The sequence below is a fragment of the Ornithorhynchus anatinus genome, chromosome 4 (genome assembly GCF_004115215.2).
Source record: "Ornithorhynchus anatinus isolate Pmale09 chromosome 4, mOrnAna1.pri.v4, whole genome shotgun sequence".
NCBI classification, from domain to species: domain Eukaryota; kingdom Metazoa; phylum Chordata; class Mammalia; order Monotremata; family Ornithorhynchidae; genus Ornithorhynchus; species Ornithorhynchus anatinus.
In genome coordinates, this window is record NC_041731.1 from 32009318 (window position 1) to 32031929 (window position 22612).

At 50.1% G+C, this 22612-nt stretch overlaps 1 protein-coding gene across 2 annotated transcripts in view; it reads left to right on the plus strand.

Moving 5' to 3' along the window:
- Window positions 1-2526: 2526 nt before the first annotated feature.
- The window catches only part of ENG (endoglin), a 46163-nt gene continuing 26077 nt past the window's right edge, over window positions 2527-22612 (plus strand). Inside the window, exons 1-2 of one of the 2 annotated variants that reach the window (XM_029062083.2) lie at window positions 2527-2955; window positions 18763-18917. In XM_029062083.2, coding sequence (XP_028917916.1) covers window positions 2877-2955; window positions 18763-18917 — 234 coding nt within the window. In that variant the 5' untranslated portion in view covers window positions 2527-2876. Of the gene's footprint in view, window positions 2956-6797; window positions 6871-18762; window positions 18918-22612 lie in introns of those variants that run through there. The other variant, XM_029062084.2, reaches the window with a different exon arrangement.

Consider the following 22612-nt stretch of genomic DNA (forward strand, 5'->3'; position numbering starts at 1 on the left):
CTGTGTCCAATGTGAGTAGCTCGAATATACCCCAGCGCTTATACAGTGTCTGACACATAGTAAATGCTTCACAAATGCCAATAAAAGGAGGTAGTAGGAGGTATAGAAGTTATAATTACTAAACATGCACTGTGAAAGCCCAGCTACTTGATTAATAAGCTGTATGGTGTATTAAACCAGTAAAAGGGCAGTGAAGCTGACTGGTCATTCTTGTTCAAGTTCAGTTATATTAATGTCCATCATCCTCTCTATAGTGGAAGCTCCTTGTGGGAAGAGAATGTGTCTACCAACTCTGTTATATTGTACTCTCCCAAGCCCTTAGTACAGTTCTCTGCACACAGTGAGGGCTCAATAAATGCCATTGATTGATGGATGGATGGATCTACTGTGAGCAAAGAGTGGTACTAAGCACTGGGAAAGAATACTTGATTAAGAGATAGACAGAGCTCCTGGCCTCTACAGGGCTTCACATTCTAAGAATGGAGGGAGTTGATTACAGAGACATAAGGAAATACGAAACATAAATATAAGAGACAAGGATGGTTGTAAATGTGAGAGGAGCAGCAGGATTTATTATTTTAGTAGCAATAATAGTAACTATGGTATTTATTAAGTGCTTACTATGTGCCAGGCACTACACTAAGCACTGGGGTGGATATGAACAAATCAAGTTGGACACAGCCCCTATCCCACAAGGGGCTCACAGTCTAATTCCCATTTTACAGATGAGGGAACAGAGGCAAAAAGAAGTGAAGTGACTTGCCTAAAGTCACACACAGCAGAAAAAGTCGCGGAGCCAACACTAGAACCCAGATCCTTTTAACTCCAAGGCCCATGCTCTGTCCACTTGGCCATGCTGCTTCTCTTGATTTGAGACTCCTCAGTGCTCAGACCAAGAGTCTCAGAAGTCAGAGCCGCCTCCACTTTCTAAAAGTTGAGAAGCCCTCATGCTGCCGCTGTCCGAGCCTTTCTGGAGCTGAAGCAGGGGCTGATGGTTGGAAGCCCTGGTGGCATAAATGCGGACAACCGCTCACCTGCGTGGAAGGTCCTGGAGTTAGGAAGTGGTGGAGGACTCACCCTTCTGCTCTCCCCACACCTCTTTCCCAAGCCAGGCATCTTCCTTCCTGCAAATCTACTAAAAAGCCACCTCCTCCTGGAAGCCTTCCTAAATTAAACTCGCCCGTTTCTAGGGGCTCCAATCCCTCCAGGAAATCCCCCGGCACTGGTAGCTCCATTTGTGAGTCTTTGACCTTTAGCTTTGCATGTTTTCCAGCTTTGGTTGCTTGCGTTTCCCACTCACTGCTACGAGATTGCGTGTCTGTGACTGGCCTGGCCCACCTTCCCTGTGTCTTGCTCTTTGTCCAGCACTGCCCTCGGAGCTCGGAGGCAGAACTCTGTCTCCCTCCGGCCCTCCCTCCGGCCCTCCCTCCAGCATTCCTTCCCTCCTGGAAGCTGCTGGGCCGGCATCCCGGTTCCATTGTCTGAGATGGGCCAGGCCCAGACCCCCCGGGATCTTTTTCCTGGCAGATTCCAGCAGAGCCGGGTTCCGGGTATTTCCTTTGATTGGAGGCTATTATGAGGCGGGTGCATTCACGGGTTCTGGGCCCTTGGTTCGGAGCGTCCTCGGCTCCCCTCTGCTTGGCCAGTCCAGGCCACTGCTATCTTTATGCGAGGTCTCAGCCGGCGCTGGCTTTTGCACGGAGGCGCCATGTTGACTTTCCTGTCTGTCCCTTCTCTGCTCACAGCCCCTGCCCCTGACACCTACCCCCGGCCGGCCTCTCCCCCGGCGCTGGCACCGGAGCTTCTGGACCCGCAGCCCCCTGCCTCCCTCAGGGCCCAGCGAGCCTTGGAGGTGGGAGGACAAGGAGCAAGAGCAGCAGGATCCTGCTGCAGAGTGCAGAGGCAGAGGTTGGCCAGTCACCAAAAGCACAGAGAGACCCTGCAGAAAACTCCGGGAGTTGGAGGAGCGGGACCCCTGGTCCAAACAATGCCCCAGTCTGGGTCTAGCTCTCCGAGGTCATGTGGAAAATGGGACTCCAAGAAAATGTGGGTGGGAAGATCTGCCTGGCAAAAACCTGGGATGAATCTCCCTAGTGGGCATCTGCCCGTTTCTCTCCAAGGATCCCCAGCTCCTTGGCTTTCCTCATAGGGCCCAGGGGATTGTTAGACCCTGGGGAAGAGAAGGCCCAGCTAGGACCCAGGGGCTGGGGACTGGCCGGACATATATGCAGGCCTCCCTCATCCCAGTTTAGGGTGAGCAGGCCAGGCAGAGCACTCTTGGAAGGGAGGAGCGGCCAGTAACTGTGTGTGTGTGTGCGTGTGTGTGTGTGTGTTTATGTGATGGAGCTTGGTCTGCCTCCCCACTCTCCCCTCCACGTCCCCCGCCCCAACCATTGGGCCCTGACCTCCCCCCAGCAGTCAAGCCTCTGCAAACGGTATTTCCTTTCCCGATTTGGCAGAAGGCCGCCTGTGGGCCCTCCTCTAAAAAGACTCATTTCCTGCCTCGGTGGGTCACTGGGGCTGGGCCGGACTGGGCCAGGCTGGGCTGGGCTGGGCTGGAACAGCTCACTCCGGACAGCTCCCGCCGCCGCACAAACACCCCTGGCCAGCAGCCGGGACCCGGACCGCCGCCCCCAAAACCATAAGACTCTCTCCCTCCTCCTCCTTCTCCTTCTCCTCCTCCTCCTCCTCCCCCTCTCCTTCCTCCTCCTCCTCGTCCTCCTCCTGTTCCTGCCTCTTCCTCTTCTTGCTCCCCTGGAGGGAAGGCTGGATCAGAGAAGCGGCCAAGCCCGCCACCAGCGCCGCCCGGTCCGGCTGTCTGTCCCGGGACCGCTGCCCTTGGACACTGGATAAAGAGTCGCTGACGGACGGAGACCATGGACGGGGCCCTGTGCTTGGCCAGTGCACTGCTGCTTCTCCTCGCCTGCCCCTTCCCCTGCCCCTTCTGCTCTGCAGGTAGGTTGGCGAGCAGGCACTGGTTGTCTGTTGCCCCAAGTCTCCCGCCTGGCCTGGGCCACGGGAGAGCTGGGATGGGCTGGGCTGGGGTGGATTAGGGCTGGGCCAGGTCAGGATTGGGCTGAGTTGGGCCGGAATGGGTTAAGGACAGGCTGGGTTAGGGAGGAGCAAGGTCAGGGCTGCGCAGGGTTAGGACAAGGAAGGGTTAAGGCTGGGAATGGCTATGGCCAGACTGGGTTAGGGCAGGCGGGGCTTGGGGTAGGATAAGTTAGGAGTGGGATGGTTAAGGGAGAGATGGGCTAGGGCCAGGCAGGGTTAGCGGGGAGTTGGGTTGGATGTGGAGTTGAGCTGTGTTAGGTCCTGGCTGAGTTAGGTCTGAGCAGGGTAAGGACTGGGCAGGTTAAGGCCGGGATGGATAAGGTGGACTGGGTTAGAACTGAGCTGGGCACTGGGTTCAGAGCGTGCCAGGCTGGGCTGGGGGACTACTCCAGCCAAGTGTGGGCTCTCGCTGGGGGTCCCAGGCTGGAGAGGAAGACCATTTTCCCCTCTCTTCTTGGAACTCCCATGTCTCCTTTGGCAGCGGGTGTGTGGCCGGCTCTGGCTCCGTATCGTTCACTCGCCACTGTCCCACTCCCTGATCCCGGCCTCACCCGCTGTCTAGAATGAATCCAGTGCACAGTGTGTACTGTACACTGTGGTCCCGGATGGCCTGGCCCAGTCCTGGTGAGAGAGAGGGCCCTGGCTTTCCCCTCATCCTGGAAACAGCGGTGTTGCCCCTCTCTGTGTGCCCGCCTCCTACAGGACAGAGGCGGTTCTGGAGGCACCTCCGGTTCGGGGCTGGACGTCTCCGGAGCCGCGATGTGTTCTCCGTTCCCAGAAGCACCGCAGGGACTGAAACCGCCAAGGCAGGCTGGACCAGGGCCCCCACAGAGGCCTCGCCCGCTTCGGCCTTTTGTCTGTGGTGGTGGGGTGGGGGCTTAGGGTTGGAGGAGCAGAAAGTGGCCCCCCTTCTCCGCACGGGGTCCCCGCCACCTGGGCCATCCGTCAGCGAGTTCTCCCAAAGGACAAGGCCCCAGGGACGGCCGGGAGGGGATAACCCCAGCCTGGTCACTGTACCAGAATAGGCAAGTTTGTAAAATGGGAATAAAAGCTCCTTACTGAGTCTATTAGGAATGTCATGAGAATCAACTAAATGGATTGGTAAACATCCATTTTTTGTTGTTATTATTATTGCTCCCTTTCCCCTCCAGCCCCAGGACCCAGTCACCAGCTCCCATGAGGAGCCCTCATTCCTGCGTCCTGGGGTGGGGAGTGTTAAGGAGGCCCTAGGAGGGCCTCAGTGGCTGGCAGAGGAGGAAGGAAGGCAAAACTCAGAGACAAACAGTGACCTAGTACAAACTTCCATGTGCCCCTCCCCACATCCCTCTTCCTAGACAGCTGTTAACTGCCCTATTCCCAAGGGCAATCAGAACAGGGCGAGGCAGCTCCCTCATGTGGCTTCCTTCTGACCCACCCCAGCCCCATCCAGGTGACCCATGGATTTCTCCTTGTCAGGGAAGGGTTGCTCTAGGGTTCCACACCCTTTCAGAACCTTGCTGTCATTCATTCATTAATTCAATTCTGTCAGTCACATTTATTGAGCACTTACCATGTGCAGAGCACTGCATTCAGAGCTTGAGAAAGTACAATACAACAATAAATAGTGACAAGCTCACAATCTAAAGAGCGGGAGACAGGCATCAATACAAATGAATAAAGTTACAGCTATGTACCTAAGTACTTTGGGGCTGGGAGCAGGGACGAGCAAAGGGATAAATAAAATCACAGATATGTACGTAAGCACTTTGGGGCTGGGAGGGGGGATGAGCAAAGAGAGCAAATCAGAGCAACACAGAAGGGAGTGGGAGATAAGGAAAAGTGGGGCTTAGTCTGGGAAGGCCTCTTGGAGGAGATGTGCCTTTAATAATGCTTGGCCTGTCCGATTAAAGGAGGAAGGGCGCTCCAGGCCAGAGGCATGACGCGGGCTAGGGGTCAGCGGGGAGACAGGTGAGATCGAGGCACAGTGAGAAGGTTAGCATTAGAGGAACAAAGTGTGTGGGCTGGGTTGTAGGGGAGAAGCAAGGTGAGGTAGGAGGGGGCAAGGTGACAGAGTGCTTTAAAGCCAATGGTGAGAAGTTTTTGTTTGCTACGGAAGTGGATGGGCTACCATTGGAGTTTTTCCAGGTCACCAGGGTTCAAAACCCCTGCTCGGTACCCTGGAAAAGTGACTCCATCCCTCAGTGTTTCAGTTTTTCCAAATAGGTGGTTGGTTCCTCCTGGAGGTTGATCCAGGCCTGTCACTCAAAGACCTTGGAGTAGTGAACAGCTACTCCTGCGGAGCAGAGGCAGTAGAAGCTAGATTATTATTACTACTATTATTATTATATTAAATATATACCTCATGTTGAGCACTGTTTTAAGTGCTAGATATGACTCAGGGCTGGGAGTGTGAACAATTAGATTTTAATCCCTTAGAATGTGATTTTAGGAGAATCACTTTACCATCTGTTCTCCCCCCTATTTAGATTGTGAGCCTGATGTAATAATAATAATATTGGTGTTTAAGTGTCTTTTATGTGCCAAGCACTGTTCTAAGCACTGTGGTAGACACAAGGTAGTCAGGGTGGACACAGTCTCTGTCCCATATAGGGCTCATAGTCTTAATCTCCATTTTACAGATGAGAGGCCATCAGGATTTCGATGGACAAGTAAGATTTCCTTGCTTTACATTTCCATGTTCAAAGAAAGTTTAGTTATTAGTAAGGAAGGTATTTGCAGGGTAATTTATTGCATTTTTTTCCTCGAGGTGGAGTAGGAGGATTCATTCAGTTCATTCAATTGTATTTATCGAGTGTTTACTGTGTGCAGAGCACTGTACTAAGCACTTGGGAGAGTACAATATAACAATAAACAGACACATTCCCTGTCCACAGTGAGTTTACAGTCTAAAAGGGGAGACAGACATTAATATAAATAAGTGAATTACAGATATGTAGATAGTGCTATAGAGCTGGGGAGTGGGGTGTCAGGGGAGACGCAGAAGGGAGTTCACCTCATCCTCAGTTCCACAGCAAGCAGCATGGCCTATTGGTTTGAGCCCAGGCCTGGGAGTCAGAAGGACCTGGGTTCTAATCCCAGATAAACCACTTGTCTGCTGTGTGACCTTGGGCCAATCACTTCACTTCTCTGTGCCTCAGTCCCCTCAAACTGTCAAATGGGAATTAAGATCATAAGCCCCAAATGGAACATGGACTGTGTTTAACCTGATTAGCTTGCATCTATCCTAGTGCTTAGAACAGGGCTTAGCACATAGTAAAGTGCTTAACAAATTCCATTTAAAAAATCCTTATTCTTTGCCATTTCCCTATCCATAATTTGTTCTATCTTTCCCTCTAGACTGAAAGCTCCTTGTGGGCAGAGATCTTGTCTGCCAAATCTATTGAACTGTACTCTCCCAAGCACCTACTACAGTGCTCTGCACACTGTAATCGCTCAAAAAACGCCATTGATTGATTTTTGACACTCCACCTAATCATCCAAAGTACTTTTAAACATGGAAGAAGCTTTTCCCTCGGTTATTCACCATCTGCTTAAATTGCCCTCTCCAAACCAGGAAATCAACAGGATTCCTGCTGGGGAGTTAAGGTGGGGTACATAATGAGCCAGAGGGGTGAAAATTAGCACTGGTGATTAGCACCTGTCTCCCTTATTCAAAGGAAGAGCTGGGGAGAAGTAGGTTTCTCTTTCCTGTTGTTCCATTCTCTGCAATTTAAAGCCGTCTGAGAGCCTGGCTCCCTGCCTGGACCACCTTACGGAGATAATTTAGGGAGGAATGCCATCTTCTCAACACCTCCAAATAGGAGACATTTCAGTAAGGTAAAGAGAGGGAATGATTCTGGGGGTTGGCTGAGGTCCCCTCAAACTCTGGGTTTAACTCTTCTGAGCCTCTGCATCGATCAGCCCTGGCCTCGGACCCCTCCTTCCCCATAAGGACCTTTACTCTTTCCCACCACAGAGATTGTCAGAAGCCCACCCCCGGCCAGCCAAGGAAACCTGGAAACCTGGATTCATTCATGGATCATTAATATGATTTGTGTCCGTCCACCGTGTGCCATCCAGAGGGGTTTCCAGGCCCTAGCTGTGATCAGACAGCTCCTGTCTGGCCCCTTGCATGTCTGCCCGGTGCCACGCTGCCACCCTATGCCCGGCCGATTGTTATTTGCTTTGTTTGGATTGTGTCTGCCCTTCCCCCCACACCCTATCAGGAGGGAGACAGGACGAGGCGTCAAACTCTCTGTCTCCCCATTCTCGTCTGCATCCGTCGGGGTGAGCTGGGGGGGGGGGGGGGGGATGGGGAGGAGCCAGGGTGGGAATTCAAAAAAGCAAGAAAGAACAGAAATAAACAGGCTTCTTATCTGATCTCCCCACTGCTGGCCCAGCTGGGTCCCGTTATCTGATGATTACATAATGGCCCAGTCCGGGACAACCTCCCCTGCAGCTGACATTGTGGCTGCTGGCTGAAAGCAGGAATGTCCCGGGCCCCATTGGGATTGATGTATTTAATCTGTCACCAAGTCCTGTCGGTTCTACCTACATGACATCCATGTAGGTTAAATTCCACTCCTGTCTCTCCATTCAAATAGCTGTTACCACGGTGATCCAAGCACTTATCATATCCTGTCGACTAATAATAATGGTATTTGTTAAGCGCTTACTATATGTCACGCATTGTTCTAAGAGCTGGGGTAGATATAAGGCTATCAGGTTAGATGCAGTCCTTGTCCCAAGTGTGGCTCCTAGTCTTAATTCCCATTTTACAGATGAGGGAACTGAGGCACTGAGAAGTTCAGTTGCTTGCCCAAGGTCATAACACAGAAGTGGAAGAGCCGGGATTAGAACCAAGGCCCTTCTGACTCCCAGGCCCATGCTCTATCCATTAGGCTATGCAGCTACTCTATCAGCCTACTTGCTAAACTCCGACTCCTGTCTCTCTCCAATCCAGCCCAAATCATTTTTCTAAAACATATTTAGTCCATGACTCTCTCAAAAACCTCTAGTGGCTGCTCATCCACCTCCATATCAAAACAGAAAGTCTTTATCATTGGCTGTAAATTATTCAATCAGCTGTATTTACTGAGCACTAACTATACGCTGAACACTGCACCAAGCACTTGGGGAAAATACAACATACAAATTGACCTAATTAACTTGAATGTACCTCGGTGCTTAGAACAATGTTTGACCCATAGTAAGCACTTAAACAATATCATGAAGAAATAGAGTGGCAGAGACATCTTTAAAGCACTCAATCAGCTCTCTCCAGCCTAATTACTAATGAGTTCCAGCTACAACTCAGCCTACACTTCTCTAACATCAACCTACTCACTGTACCTTGATCTTGCCTATCTCATGCCTTCCCTATGACCACCCCCTCAGGCCTGGAACTCCCTCTCATTTCACATATTGCAGACCACCACTTGTCTCACCTTCAAAACCTTATGAAAATTGCATCTCCTCAAAGTGACTTTCCCCGACTTAAGACTTTATTTCCTCTACTCCCTCTCCCTTCTGTGCCACCTTTGCAGTTGGATCTGTACCCTTTCAGCATTTGATATTCACTCCACCTTCAGCCCCCCCTCTCCCAGCTCTTATGTATAGTCTCCCCCTCTAGACTGTAAGCTCTTTGAGTGCTGGGAACATAACTCTGTTGCATTGTAATGAATCAATTGTATTTATTGAGCTTTTTTTGTGTGCAGAGCAGTGTACTAAGTGCTAGGGAGAGGACAATATAACAGAGTTGGTAGACACGGTCCCTTCCCACAGTGAGTTTATACTTTCCCAAGCGCTCAATAAATACAACCGATTGATCGATTGAGCTTGAGCCAGGGGAGGCAATTGTGTTTATACCAGATCTGCTATGTGGCGGGAACTGGGTTCCTGGTAATTCCCAGATTTTACAGGGACTGGACTGGGGCAGCAGCCAGGAGGAGAACAGGAAATAGACAGTGATTTTTCTGGTTTTAACCGCTGGAACTCTGCTTTCTGAGAGGAGCAGGTGGATTGCAGGACTTGACCACCCCAAGTCTGTGGTGGGCGCTCCTCTGGCCTGGGGGATGATGGAAAGGCACTTTGATACTCATTCCTCATTGTGGGTAAGGACTGTGACTGTTACATTGTTATATTGTACTCTTCCAAGCGCTTAGTACAGTGTTCCTCGCTTGATGGATTGATTCCATCAGATGGGTTTCCGTGCCTGGTTGTTTGGCCGTGTGAGATAAAGGCTCACTGTGGGAAGGGACTGTGTCTGTTTACATTATTTTTATATTATACAATATATTATACTGTCCTGAGCACTTAGTACAGTGCTCTGCACACAGTAAGTGCTCAATGAATACAATTGAATGAATAATGATACTTGTGATATATGTTACGGTCTAAATAGTATTTGTTAAGCACTTACTATGTGCCAGCCACTATGCTAAGTGCTGGAATAATAATAATAATGGTGGTATTTAAGATCTTATCATGTGCCAGGAGCTGTTCTAAGCACTGGGGTGGATGTGAGGAAATCGGGTTGAACACGGTCCCTGTGCCACATGGAGTTCAAAGTATTAATCCTCATTTTCCAGATGAGGGAATCGAGGCACAGAGAGGTGAAGTGACTTACCCAAGGTCACATAGCAGACATGTGGTGGAGCCAGGATTACACCCAGATCCTGCTGATTCCCAGGCCTGTGCTCTCTCCACTAGACCACGCTGCCCTGTCCCTAATGGGATCCACAGTCTAAGAGGGGGGGCTCATTTTCCAAGAACAGGTATTGAATCCCCATTTTACAGATGAGGAAACATATCTCAACTCAGAGGTTGTTCTAACCTCCCTCGGGCTCTGTGAGTGGCTTCCAGGGCCTGGGGGGCTCTGTGTCTATTTCCCACCAGTATACTTCTTCCCAGTGCTCTGCACACAAAATAAGCACTCAATAAATTTTATTACTAGTACTACAAATAATAATGATGGTATTTATTAAGCACTTCTTATGTGCCAGGCACTCTTCTAAGCACTGGGGTAGTTACAAGGCCATCAGGTTGGATACAGTTCCCATCCCACGTGGAACTCCCAGTCCAAGTAGAAAAGAGGAGAATTTAATCCCCATTTGACAGATGAGGAAACTGAGGTTCAAAGAAGTTAAGTGACTTTCCCGAGGTCAAACAGTAGGCTTGTGGCAGAGCTGGAATTAAGACCCAGATCCTCTGACTCATAGGCCTGTGCTGTTTCTTTAAGACCGTGAGCCCGTTGTTGGGCAGGGATTGTCTCTGTTGCCAAATTGTATATTCCAAGTGCTTAGGACAGTGCTCTGCACACAGTAAGTGCTCAATAAATACGATCGAATGAATGAATTAGACCATTCTGCCTCCCTAACTAGCTACTAGCTAGCTAGGACCTGGCCTGCCTCCCCAGGAACCCCTAATAGAGATATCCCTATTCCACCCCACATGCCCAGAATAGTGCCAAATCTCCCAGGTTTGAATAATTTCTTCTGGGCCAAGATTTCATGGAGACCAATTTGGGTTCAGGACCGTTTCCTGAGAAACCTAAGCACATTGTGGGCAGGGAATGTGTCTGTTTGTTGAGACTGTAAGCCCGTCAATGGGCAGGGATTGTCTCTATCTGTTGCCGAATTGTACATTCCAAGCGCTTAGTACAGTGCTCTGCACATAATAAGCGCTCAATAAATACTATTGAATGAATGAATATTATACTCTCCCAAGTGCTTAGTAAGTGCTCTGCACACAGTAAGCGCTCAATAAATACTACTGAATGAATGAACGAGGTGAAGTTTGTGATGTTCAATAAACAATCCACAGAAGGAGGGCAAACCCCTAAGCCAGAGAAAGACAAGCAGACGCCAAGTTACCTTCCAGAGTTTCCCTGACTCCAACTGAGCCAACATCAGAGTCTCATCATTGGGCTCAGGCAAGGAATCCGTCAATCAGTGGTATTCACTGAACGCTTACTTTGTGCAGAGCACTGTATTAAGCACTTGGGAGAGTACAGTACAACAGAATGGGTAGACACATTCCCTGCCCACAATAAGCTTGCAGTCTAGAGGGAGTCAACAATTCTGGAACTCTGAGAGAGGAAAAGCAAACCAAGGGAGAAGAGGATTCTGAGGCTTAAAGAGAAGCTGGCATCTGACCAAAGTCACATCAAATCCGTGGTCCCCAGCCCTGAGCTCTAACCAAGTTGTCTCGATCAGGCTGCGGTCAGGGTAGACACAGAACTGTCCCCCAAGCCCCATCGCACCAGGGCAAAGGAGCAACCGACGGGGTTTGAGAGGCTGTTATGGAACAAACACAAGGAAACACTTCCCCTGGCCATTGGTCAGCACGTGGTATCCATTTTCACGGGAAGTGGGACAGACCAAAAATATCAGCAGGTTGTAGAAGAATGTGAATAAATTTCATGGACCAAAGATCTACAGTGGATTCCTAGAGGGAAAGTTAGGGATATCGAGGAAGGAAGTTTGGGATGTTAGATAGTCCATCCATCAACATTAGAATGAATGATCCAGAGGTAACCAACCCGATAGATGGTTTTCCTAAAAGCCATCAGTCCATTAGGTTGATGCAGGAAGAAGGGTGGTAGCTTTGTGGAAAGAACAGGGACCTGGGTATCAGGGGACTAGGGTTCTGATTCTAGCTCTGCCACTTCCCTGCTGTATGACCTTGGGCAAGTCACTTAACTTCTCTGGGCCTTAGTTTCCTAATCTGTAAAATGAGGGTTAAATACCTGTTTTCCCTTCCTCTTGGGCTGGGAGCCCCATAAAGGACAGGGATTGTGTCTGACCTGATTATTTTGTATCTTCCCCAGTGCTTAGTAGAGTGCTTGGCATATAGTAAGCCCTTAACGAATACCACAATTCTTATTATTATCATTTATGGCATTGTGTCCTTAATAATATTAACTTGTATTTCTAGGCAATGAGACCTTACCTCTGGGTAAGACTGCCTTTTTGGCATTGGTCCACCCAATAGATTTGGGAGTCATGGAGGGGCGAGGATTGTTCTCCTCATTTTATAGAGGGAGAAACTGAGGCACTGAGGAAATAAGTGATCAGGCCCAAAGTCACAGAACTCATCAGTAATGGAGTCAAGATTAGAACCCAAGGCCACTGGCTACCAGCGCCAGGGTGTTCCCCATTAAAGTAGAGCGAGGGGCAGGGTTGACATTTGGCAGAAGATCTTAGCACTGTCTGCCCTAGGAAAGCCACAGTAGGCCATGCCGTGCCGCTCCTGCCATGTGCCTATTCCATCAGGCGGATGGGAGGACAGAGGGCGGCTGACCATTGAGGCCTCAGGTGGGAGGTCAGGCTTGGGACCAGGTGACCAAGCAAAGGGGAAGAGCAGGCTGGCCTGAGGGCCCCAGATAAGCGGCTGTTTATCTTCCTCTCCATGGGGCTGCCGGTGGTGACTATGGTGAGAGGGAAGTGTAGACAATAGATGTGGAGGGACCACTGCATCAAGGGAGAGCCCTGGGCTCTGGCCCCATTGGGATGGCTTGGAGACTGCTCCCCAGGTGTTTTCAGGTGACCACAGAGGCCCCGCAGTATTGTCCTCCTCCCAACCCTTCACTTCTGCCCCTAGATCAGGCCCTGTTGCCCCGGTGAACTTAGCAGAGGGAGGAAAGAGAACTCTTCCTGCAGGGGGACCGGGGGGGCAGCCATTTTGTGTTGGGGAAGGGAAGGACTCTGAGAGGGGGGAGAGGCCACGGGGGCAGGGCGGGTGAAAGGACTGGAGAGAAAATTCTCGCGTCAGGAGAGGCTGCCAGGTGCCCCCGCCAGACCACGGCGGCTGACTGGGAGACCGGTGCCCCAGAACCCGGCTTTGATCTCGAAGAAAACAGGAAGAGAGCGCGACAAGATGGAGACACAAACATCTAAGCAGTCTCCCCTTCTCCACCCTCCTTCTCTCTGGGCTCCCCCGCCCCCAGCCACATTCCTGCGATGTTCGAGGTGTAGGGGCCTGCATTTCCTCTTCCCTTCTGGCCCCATGTAGGGTAAATTTCCATTCTCTCCTCTCCTAGCTCTGAATTTCCTGTCTGTCCCTGCGGGGGCCCAGGGCACAGTCTGGACATCCTCTGCTCCTCCCAGTCCCACCCCCCTGCTTTTCCTGCACCTGACTGACAGCCCGGGCAGCCGGACCCACTAGCTCAGCTTACCCCTAGTGCCCCAAGCACTCATATCTTGCCTGCTGTGTGACCTTGGGCCCATCACTTAACTTCTCTGAGCCAGTTGGGCAAGGACTGTGCCTGATCTGATTGTATTATATCTATCCCAGGGTTGGGCATGGTGCTTGGAGCGTAGTAAGCACCGAATAGGTACCACAATTATTATTATTATTATTATTATTGCTATTAGTTTAGAAGTGGGCAAAGACTGGGAGAATGGGGCAGGAGCCAAGGGGAAATAAAGGCCTAGTCTTGGGAGAGCAAAGCCAGCTGAAGGGTCTGTGGCAGAGCAGTGGAAATTAAAACCAGAAATCTCATCCCCAAAGCCAGAACTTCCTTTCCCAAGCACTTAGAGCAGTGCTCTGCTCAGAGTAAGTGCTCAATAAATACCACTGATTGATTAATTGATGTATTGAGTGTTTACCCTGCCCTCCCCACAACACCTAGCAGCATTATGCTTCTTTTGTGGCTTTGAAAAGTGCCCTCTGTGCTTGGATCCTTAGCCCACACCTCAATCAGAAAGACCTAAATGCAGCAGGGACACTTTCTGTGACTCGCAGGGTTTCAAGGTTCGTTTGGTCAGCCCCAACTCCCAATCTCCCCCATCCTCCTCCATCCGAAAGATGGTCATGGAACCCCAAGGTCCTAGATCTCCCAAGTTCTGCTGGTGACCCATTCCAATCCTAATCCGTGTAGTGAGAACCCTAAAGCTTTCTTTCCATCCCTCGAAATCCCTCCATAAGAATGTCAAGCTGTAGGGAAGAGTCTTCTTTGCCTCCAAGCTCTGGGCCCCTGGGAGAGTGGGTTGAGTTCTTTGGGGGTTTTTTAAATGGTATTTAAGTGCTTACTATGTGCCAGACACTGTACTAAGCGCTGGGGCAGATACAAGATCATCAGGTTGGACACAGTCCATGTCTCACATGAGGATCTGTCTTAATCCACACTTTACAGATGAGGGAATTAATAATGTTGGTATTTGTTAAGCGCTTACTATGTGCCGAGCACCGTTCTAAGCGCTGGGGTAGAGACAGGGTAATCAGGTTGTCCCACGTGAGGTTCACAGTTAATCCCCATTTTATAGATGAGGTAACTGAGGCACAGAGAAGTTAAGTGACTTGCCCACAGTCACACAGCTGACAGGTGGCAGAGCCGGGATTCGAACTCATGACCTCTGACTCCCAAGCCCCTGCTCTTTCCACTGAGCCACACTGACTTGTCCAAGGTCACTCAGCAGACAAGTGGCAGAGCTGAAATTAGACCCGAGGTCCTTCTGACTCCCAAGCCCAAAATCTATCAACTAGACCATTCACAGTTCTGTCTAATGTCCATCTCTATTCACTAGGCCACACTGCTTCTCACCACCACCACCTCCAAGCTTAATAACCTTTTTTTGGCTCTTGCTACCCTTACAGCTAGGAAGTCCTTCCTGAGGTCTGCACTCAGTCTCTCCTGCTGCAACTGAAGCCCCCTTTCTCTTGTCTGTTCCCTAGTAGAGATGAAACACATCATGTAAATTCCTGAGGCAGGATGGAATCGGGAAGGAAGGAGCTGATGAGTGGCTCCAATTGACGTAAGCATCTCTAGTTCCAGACCGGCGATCCTCCAGGGGAAGAGGAAACGGGAGACGTCAAAGCCCATAGCTGAGTTGGCACAGGAATGGTCAGGGATGGGTGTTTTTGCCTGCCACCATCCTCACTCTCTTCTGGCTCCTGGCCTCCAGCTCAGGCCATGGGTGTAAAGCCAGGTGATTCTCTGAAGCGGGAGTCCGAGGAAGCCGGTCAGTCCCTTGATTAAGCTTCGCTTCCCCCATCTCCTTTCCAGAACCGTGCAATCTGCTTCCTCATTCACCGGCAATGCCGGGCTTATCTAGATTCTTCCCAGCTTCTGGCTGGGCCAAATTGTCTCCAGGCTGAAGATTCCGCACCTCCCGGGGGGGAAGGATGATGGCCTCCTCAGCTGTGTGTTCTAGCCTACCAGAGTTGCTCAGCCCAGTTCTCTTTAAAATACTCTGAGAGTTTCCAAGTAGGGCTGAAGAAACTCAAAATGGTGTCTAAAAGCCCTACTAGTCCTTCAAAGCCTGTCTCCTCCCAGTCCTCATCAAGGCTAAAATCCCTGCCTACTTTGCACCTCCGCACTTACCAGGAAAGATTTGCTTTTTTTGTTGTTATGTTGTTTTGTTAAGCATTTACTATGTGCCAGGCACTGTTCTAAACGCTGGGATAGATAAAGAGTAATCAGGTTGGACATAGTCCCTGTCCCACATAGAGCTCACGACCTTAATCCACATTTTATAGATGGGGAAACCAAGGCACAGAGAAGTGAAGTCACTTGCCCAAGGTCACACAGCACATGAGTGGTGGAACTGGGTTTAGATCCCAGGTCCTTCTGACTCCCAGGTCCGTATTCTATCCACTTGGGTCATTCGCATTTCTTCCTGATGCATTGGATTGGAGGGGAATAAAGTATTCATTCATTCATTCAATAGTATTTATTGAGCACTTACTATGTGCAGAGCACTGTACTAAGTGCTTGGAATGAACAAGTCGGCAACAGATAGAGACAGTCCCTGCCGTTTGACGGGCTTACAGTCTAATCGGGGGGAGACAGACAGACAAAGAACAATGGCAATAAATAGAGTCAAGGGAAGAACATCTCGTAAAAACAATGCAACTAAATAGAATTGAGGCGATGTACATTTCATTAACAAAATAAATAGGGTAATGAAATATATACAGTTGAGCGGACGAGTACAGTGCTGAGGGGATCCGCAGAGTGCCTTCTGCTCTTGTGAAAGCCTCTGGAAATCCTTCATTCACTTGTGTGTTCCTGCTGTTTGTGTCCTTTTGACCTCCTACATGTTTTGCAGCTCGAGGCTCTTGAGTTTTACATTTGCTGTCAGGTTTGGCTCTTTGTGTTTGTCGGTCTCCCCATGACAGTAAGCATCTGGAGGGCCGGGGCGGTGCCTTAGTTCTTCCTCGGGCCCTGCCCACCCCACCTAGAACTGGCTTCTGCACCCAGTTTCCTCTCCTGGGAGCAGCACAGAGTTCCTTGGCTCTGAAAGTTGTCCCTGGAGCTCTGGCAGGGGCTCCTGGAAGTCTGGGAGAAGTTGAATATCTCCACCGCTGCGAAGAGCCCCCAACATTGCCTCAAGCCGGGAAAAGATTGGGGGTCCCTAAGTCTGTCCCTGGCCCTCATTCTCCATTCCAGTCACCGTTCTTATCTGGGGACCAGGGCTCGGGTGAAAGACCTGGGTTCTAATGCCGGCTGGGCCGCTTTTCTGCTGTGAAAACTTGGGCAAATCACTTAACCTCTCTATGCCTCAGTTTCCTCAACCATAAAATGGGGATTGAGACTGGGAACCCTAAGTGGGACAGGGACTATGTCCAACATGATTATCTTGTGTCGACTCCAGCACTTAGTACAGAGTCTGGCACATGATAGGCGCTTAACAAATACCACAGTTATTATTAATAATTAAATGGGCAAAGTTGGGGGTTTGACTTTCAGGACCCCCAAAGTCTCCTAAAGGCTGAAGCCATTCTCCACCTGGGAGGTGAGAATGGGGATTGGGAGGCAGGCTTTACTCTAGAATTAGAGGTGTGGTTGAAAGATTCATCCAGGTGTCCCATTCCACCCCAGAGGTGGTTGCATCGCCTCCTTAAGGGGCCGAAGAGTCTTGAATCTTGCAATCCTGCCCCCTCTGATGTACTCAATCAATTGATCACTCAGTGTTATTTGAGAGCTTCTTGTTTGCAGAGAACTGCACTAAGCATTTGGGAGTGTACGCCACAATGGAGTTAGTACACAGTCCCTGCCACCTGTGAGTTTACAGTCTAGATAGGGAGACAGACATAAATATAAATAAGTAATATTTATATTAATGGGAGTCTGGAGGACCCCCCCTTCAGACCCCTTCCTTTGGGTGTCAAACCTTCCATTCCTGGACTCCCAGAGAGCCCGGCTGCTTCAAGTTGAGGCCAATGTCTGGTTGTGATTTGGTGTAGTCTGGTTTCTCAGAAACCCTGGCCACTGGACTGCTTTCTCTTCCTCACTCAAAACAGAGCTGCGGCCAGAGCTCCCGCCTGGAGCGGCTTGGAAAAAACAGAGCTCCATGATGTTTGACCCCCAAGTGTTTCGAGAAAAGACGCCAAGCTGAAATTCTTCTCCATCTCTGGCCTTCTCCTTGGCCGCTCTCAGGGGTAGGGGTAATCGGGATTCCCCCTGTGGCATCGGGAGAGTCAAAGGGGTGGGTATGGGTTGTAGCCACTTCTGGAGGTTGGGAAGTGGGAGTGCTTAGAAACTACCCAGGAATCTGGGATTAAGATGGGGGAGCAATCATTATGTCCTGGTGGAATCTGTGGGTTTCTGCTGCTGCTGAGGGTGAAGTTATCTCATCTGCATCCCCCAGAGGCTTCGGAAGCCAGAGGGAGCCAGAGTTTGGGCTCTACCTACCCATCATTTCATCCCGTCAGTCACCAGGGAAGTAGGGAAATAATGTGGTCTAGTGGAAATAGCACGGGCCTGGGAGCCAGAGGACTTGGATTCTAATCCTGACTTCACCACACACCTGCTGTGTGACCTTGGGCAAGTGGCTTCACTTCTCTGTGCCTCAGTTCCCTCATCTACAAAATGGGGATTCAATACCTATTCTCCCTCTTACTTAGACCATGAACCCCACTTAACACCTGTTGTTCTTGTATCTACCCCAGCACTCAGTATGATGATTGACACAGAGTAAGGGCCTAACAAATACCACAATTATTTATTATCATTGCAACATTTATTGAGCCAATAACATTTCCTGAGTACCAACCATGTGCAAAACGCTGTACTAAGCAAAGTCCCTGTCCTCAGGAAGTTTACACTCTAAACTGGAGACAGGCAGAGGTGGGAAAACAGAAATAAAACATAAATAAAACTAGAAGTAAATCTTTCCCAGAAGCAGGAATAGATTGGTAAGTTGATTGATAGTAATGTACATAGATTAATATAAGTACTCTAGTTGCTGTAAATCAATTCAGGTTGAGGAGGTTGTTGGTATAGCCTGCTAGGGAAGGGGAAACTAACTTGGGAAGGCTTTCTGGAGAAGGTGGGCTTTCAGGAGGGTTTTGAAGGAGGGGAGAACTGCGGTTCTTGAATTTGACATGGGAAGGAGTTCCAGGCAGGGAGAAAGATGAGAGCGAAAGTGTAGGAGATGAAAGAGTCAAGAGTGAGAGGCAGTAAGGTTTGCTTGGAAGGAGTAAAGCATGTGAACTGGAGCGTAGGGGTGAAGAGAGCCGATACGTAAGAAAAGCCGATGTATAAGCCAATGGGCCAGAGATAGGGAATCTGAGGACTGGAGTTGCAGGTCAACAAGATGGTAAAAGAATTGGGAAGAGGACCCAAGGGGTCCATCCCAGGTTTCCTTCTCACTCCCCTTCAGCTTTCTTTTTTTTTTGGCAATCTTCTGGTCCCCACCACCCCTGGCCCCAGTGGTCAGGGAGGAAGAGGAAAGAAAATGAATCAGGTGTGTTTAACTTCTGCAGCTGTGTTTCTCCCTGCAGATCCCATGGAGACCATGGGCTGTGACCTGCAACCTCTGGACCCTCACCGTGGGGAAGTGACTTACACCACTGGCCTGGTTCCTAGTGGCTGTGCCAGTCGGGGCCCTGCAGACTCAGCCCAAGAAGTCCACGTCCTCCATCTCAAGTTCTCAAAGGTGAGTTTCCCGAAGCGGGGGCTCAGAGGTCCAGGAGGATGCTCACTCCTCCCCTGCTGTTACCCCCAGAGCACAGCCAGGTTTTGGGTTGGGAGTAGAATTCCTCCCAGCTGGGAAATGGGTCTTTGCTGGATGGTTGTCTCTGTCAGGGTGGGAGCACCCAAAGGGCACTAGGGTAGCATTTCATATCAAGATCCCTACCAGGATAAATGTTAACCCCAAAATTTCATTCTGAGGCCTCCAGAGAGAGATCCCAGGGAGGGGAGGTGAATGGGGGTGAGTGGAGGCAGGGTGGGAGGATGCTAGAGGGAAGAGTTTTGGGGGATGAAAAGGATCAGAGACAATTCCAGAGAGCGACTGGGAAAGAAAAGCGGGAAGACTGGGATAGTCCTGGGAAAGGTAATTTATTTATATTAATGCCTGTCTCCCCATCTAGATTGTAAACTCGTTGTGGGCAGGGATGTGTCTGTTTACTGTTATACTCTCCCAAGTGCTTAGTACAGTGCTCTGCACACAGTGAGTGCTCAATAAATATGACTGAATGGATGAATCTCAACACCAGCCAATGGAAAATGGAACCTGGAGTCCTAATTCCTGGCTCCAAGCCAACTTGGGCTTGAAGTTGATCACACTTCTCCAATCATCATCACCAGTACAAACTGAGTGGCAAATGGGGACAGAGTTCTGAACCTGGGGAGTAAACAACAGAAAAGGCACGATGCCCACATTTTGGGGAGACAGCAAGCAAGTCACACTGGCCAAACTATAGTGAAAAGAGAGTGCAGCTAAATAATAATTACCAATAGAGAAAGGTGGCAATCACAGATAACCAAATAAATCTATAAAGGCCAAGGCGGCTGAGGGTAGAGGCATGATGGGAAGGTGGGAGGATTGATCAGGGAAGACCTCCTGGAGAAGGTGGCTTTTTGGGAGGCTTAAGAGACAAGGAGGGTTTGGTTTGTTGGAAGTGAGGAAGGAGAGAGTTTTCAGGTGGCACTTGGGAGAGACCCAGAAAGTTGGTAGTCCACAAAGGAGTTTACAATCTAGTGGGGAAGATGGACACTAAAATACATAACAGGGAGGGGAAGCCATAGAGTATGACATGAACCTAAGTGCTCTAGGGGTGGGAGTTGGGTGAGCATTAAAGTGCTTAGGAGGTACAAAATGAGTGCATAGGCAACATAGAAGGAAGGGAGAACCGGGTGGGCAGATGAGAGGTTAGCCAGGGAAGACTTCCTGGCAGAGAGATGATTTTAGTAGAGCGTTGAAGATGGGGAGAGTGGTGGTCTGCCAGAGGGAGGGTCTTCCAGGCTGGAGTGAGGTCATGAGCAAGGAGTGACTGCGAGAGAGTCAAGGGTGACCAACAGTGAGCAGGTTGGTTTTAGAAGGGCACAGCATGTGAGCTGGATTGTTGGGGATTAGGGGAGTGGATAAATAGGAGGGAAAGAGGGATAAAGGGGACAGAGACGGTGGAGGAATCTCTGAGGAATGAAGGTCTTGGAGGGGTTCAGACTCCCTGAGTACAGAGGGTGGAGGGTGGAGGTCTCTGCTGGGGGAAAGGGAGGACAGAGCAGCAGGACATGCCAGGGGCTCACAGAACAATCCCCAGATCAGAAATCCCAGTTCAGAGCAAACCAAGTGGGGATGGCAGACATCATATTGGGATTTTCTTCTTCTTCCAAGGAACTCAGAGGCCACTCCCTCTCCATCCCCTCTGCCTCTGCCTCCTCCTTCCCCCCACCCCAGCCCCCAACACACAGTCCTCCCCTAAGGGAGTTGGGATAATTTCTCTTTCCCTAGTCACAAGTGAGGAAAGACATCCGGCCTCCCTCCCCCATCCCTCAGACATTAGTCATTCTCTAAAGGAGACAGTTTCCCCATCCTGCTTCCCGTACAGGAGATGCCTTACAATCCTCAGATTTCCCAGATGTCAAAGAAAACAAACAGGGCCAAGAACCTTCAAGAACCTGGTCCTGGTTCAGGGCAAGAGTCAAAGAGCAATTGGCAGGAAAGGCCGGTCAGAAGGCTCATCCTCCCCTCTCCCTCCTCTTCCCCCGCTGTGGGGACCAGGAAGACTTAAATCTGGGGAGTCTGTCCTGCAGTTTTGAGGCATCCTCAGAGCCCAAATTCCAGGAGCAGTGGACAGAAGGGTCACTTCCTGCTCCTCAGGAGACAGGAAGTCAGGCCTGGGGCCTCCCAGGTTCCTCTGATCTTCTGGAACAGCCCATTCAGCAGGCAGCCACACCTCTCTGGCTGCCTTTGGAAAGTGTTTACCAGGGTGTCCTGCCACCCCCTGGGGCCAGGGTGCCGGATTGGCTTGCACTGGGGGCGGGCAGGTTGGGTTCTCAAAGGGGTGCAGAGGTAAGGCTTGGAGTACATTTGAGGGGGTGGTTGAGCTGAGGCAGCAAGGGAGGCCAATGTTCTGTTCCCTTTGGCACTGATTCCAGCTGCCCCCAGCCTGTGGTCCATCAGCCCTGGGTCCTGGAGAGCTGAGGCTCTGTGGAGTCAGACTCCATCAGAGTCCTGGGAGAAAAGAGGTAGGGCCCTGTCATGAGAGGGACTCGGGGTGGGGCTCCTGGGTAGGCACCCTGGGGGCTCGGAGGCATCCCCCATCTCCGTAGAGGTTGGAGGGGAGGCAGGGTAGATGGGAGTCAATGGAGCAGAGCAAGGGAGGGGTGGGAATACACTATGTGTTGCCTCTGTGTCCTCTGTGTGGCCCCTAGGGCCAAGTTCAATCCTCCCTTCTTATCCTAGCTACTCTCCCAGTAAACCTCAGTGCTCCATTTTCATTCCTGTCCAGCCAACCTCCTCGTTGGGCCTTGTTCTCCTCTCTCCTGACTCCAAACTCCTGCTCACTTCTCCCCACTGCCTGGAACTCCTTCCCATTTCACATACGGCAGACCACTGCTCTCCCTATCTTCAAAGCCCTTCTGAGATCACATCTCCACAGGAGGCCTTCACCAAGAAATCTCCACTCTTCCAAATGTCATGCAGCTCCACCATGCCACCAAGTACTTAATTTACCTTAACCCCTGTAGTTTTTAGATGTAAATGTTATGTATTCTACTGCTGCCCCATCTCTAAGTGTCTGTCTCCCCCACTAAGCTCTTTGAGGTTAGGGATCAAGCTTTCTAACTCTTTCATAATCTTCTAAGTACTTAATACAGCACTCTGGCCATCAAAGATGTTTAACAAATATGATTGACTGATTGAGTGAATGATAAACCCCATGAGGAACAGGGACTTGGTCCCACCTGATTACCTTGAATCTAGCTCAGTGCTTAGTTTAGTACTTGGAACAGAGTAATTTCTTAACAAATTCCACAGTTATTATCATCAGAGACCGGGAGAGGTCATGAAACTGAAAATGGAGCTGGGCAGATTGGGGGAGCTGAGAGCCTTGGGGAGAAGAGTTGAGCCCAAATAAAGGACCCCAGATTTGGAATGAGTAAGAAACAATACTACTACTAGTAATAATAATAATTAATAATTATTATGGCATTTGTTAAGTATTTTATTCCAAGTACCTGGGTTAGATGTATGATAATCAAATCAGATATAATCCCTGTCTATATGGGGCTCACAGTCTAAGAGGTAGAGTAGGTATTTTATAGAGGAGGACACTGAGGCATAGGTCACACAGCAGGCAAATTATGGAGCTGAGATCAGAACCCAGGTCTGACCCCTAGACCCAT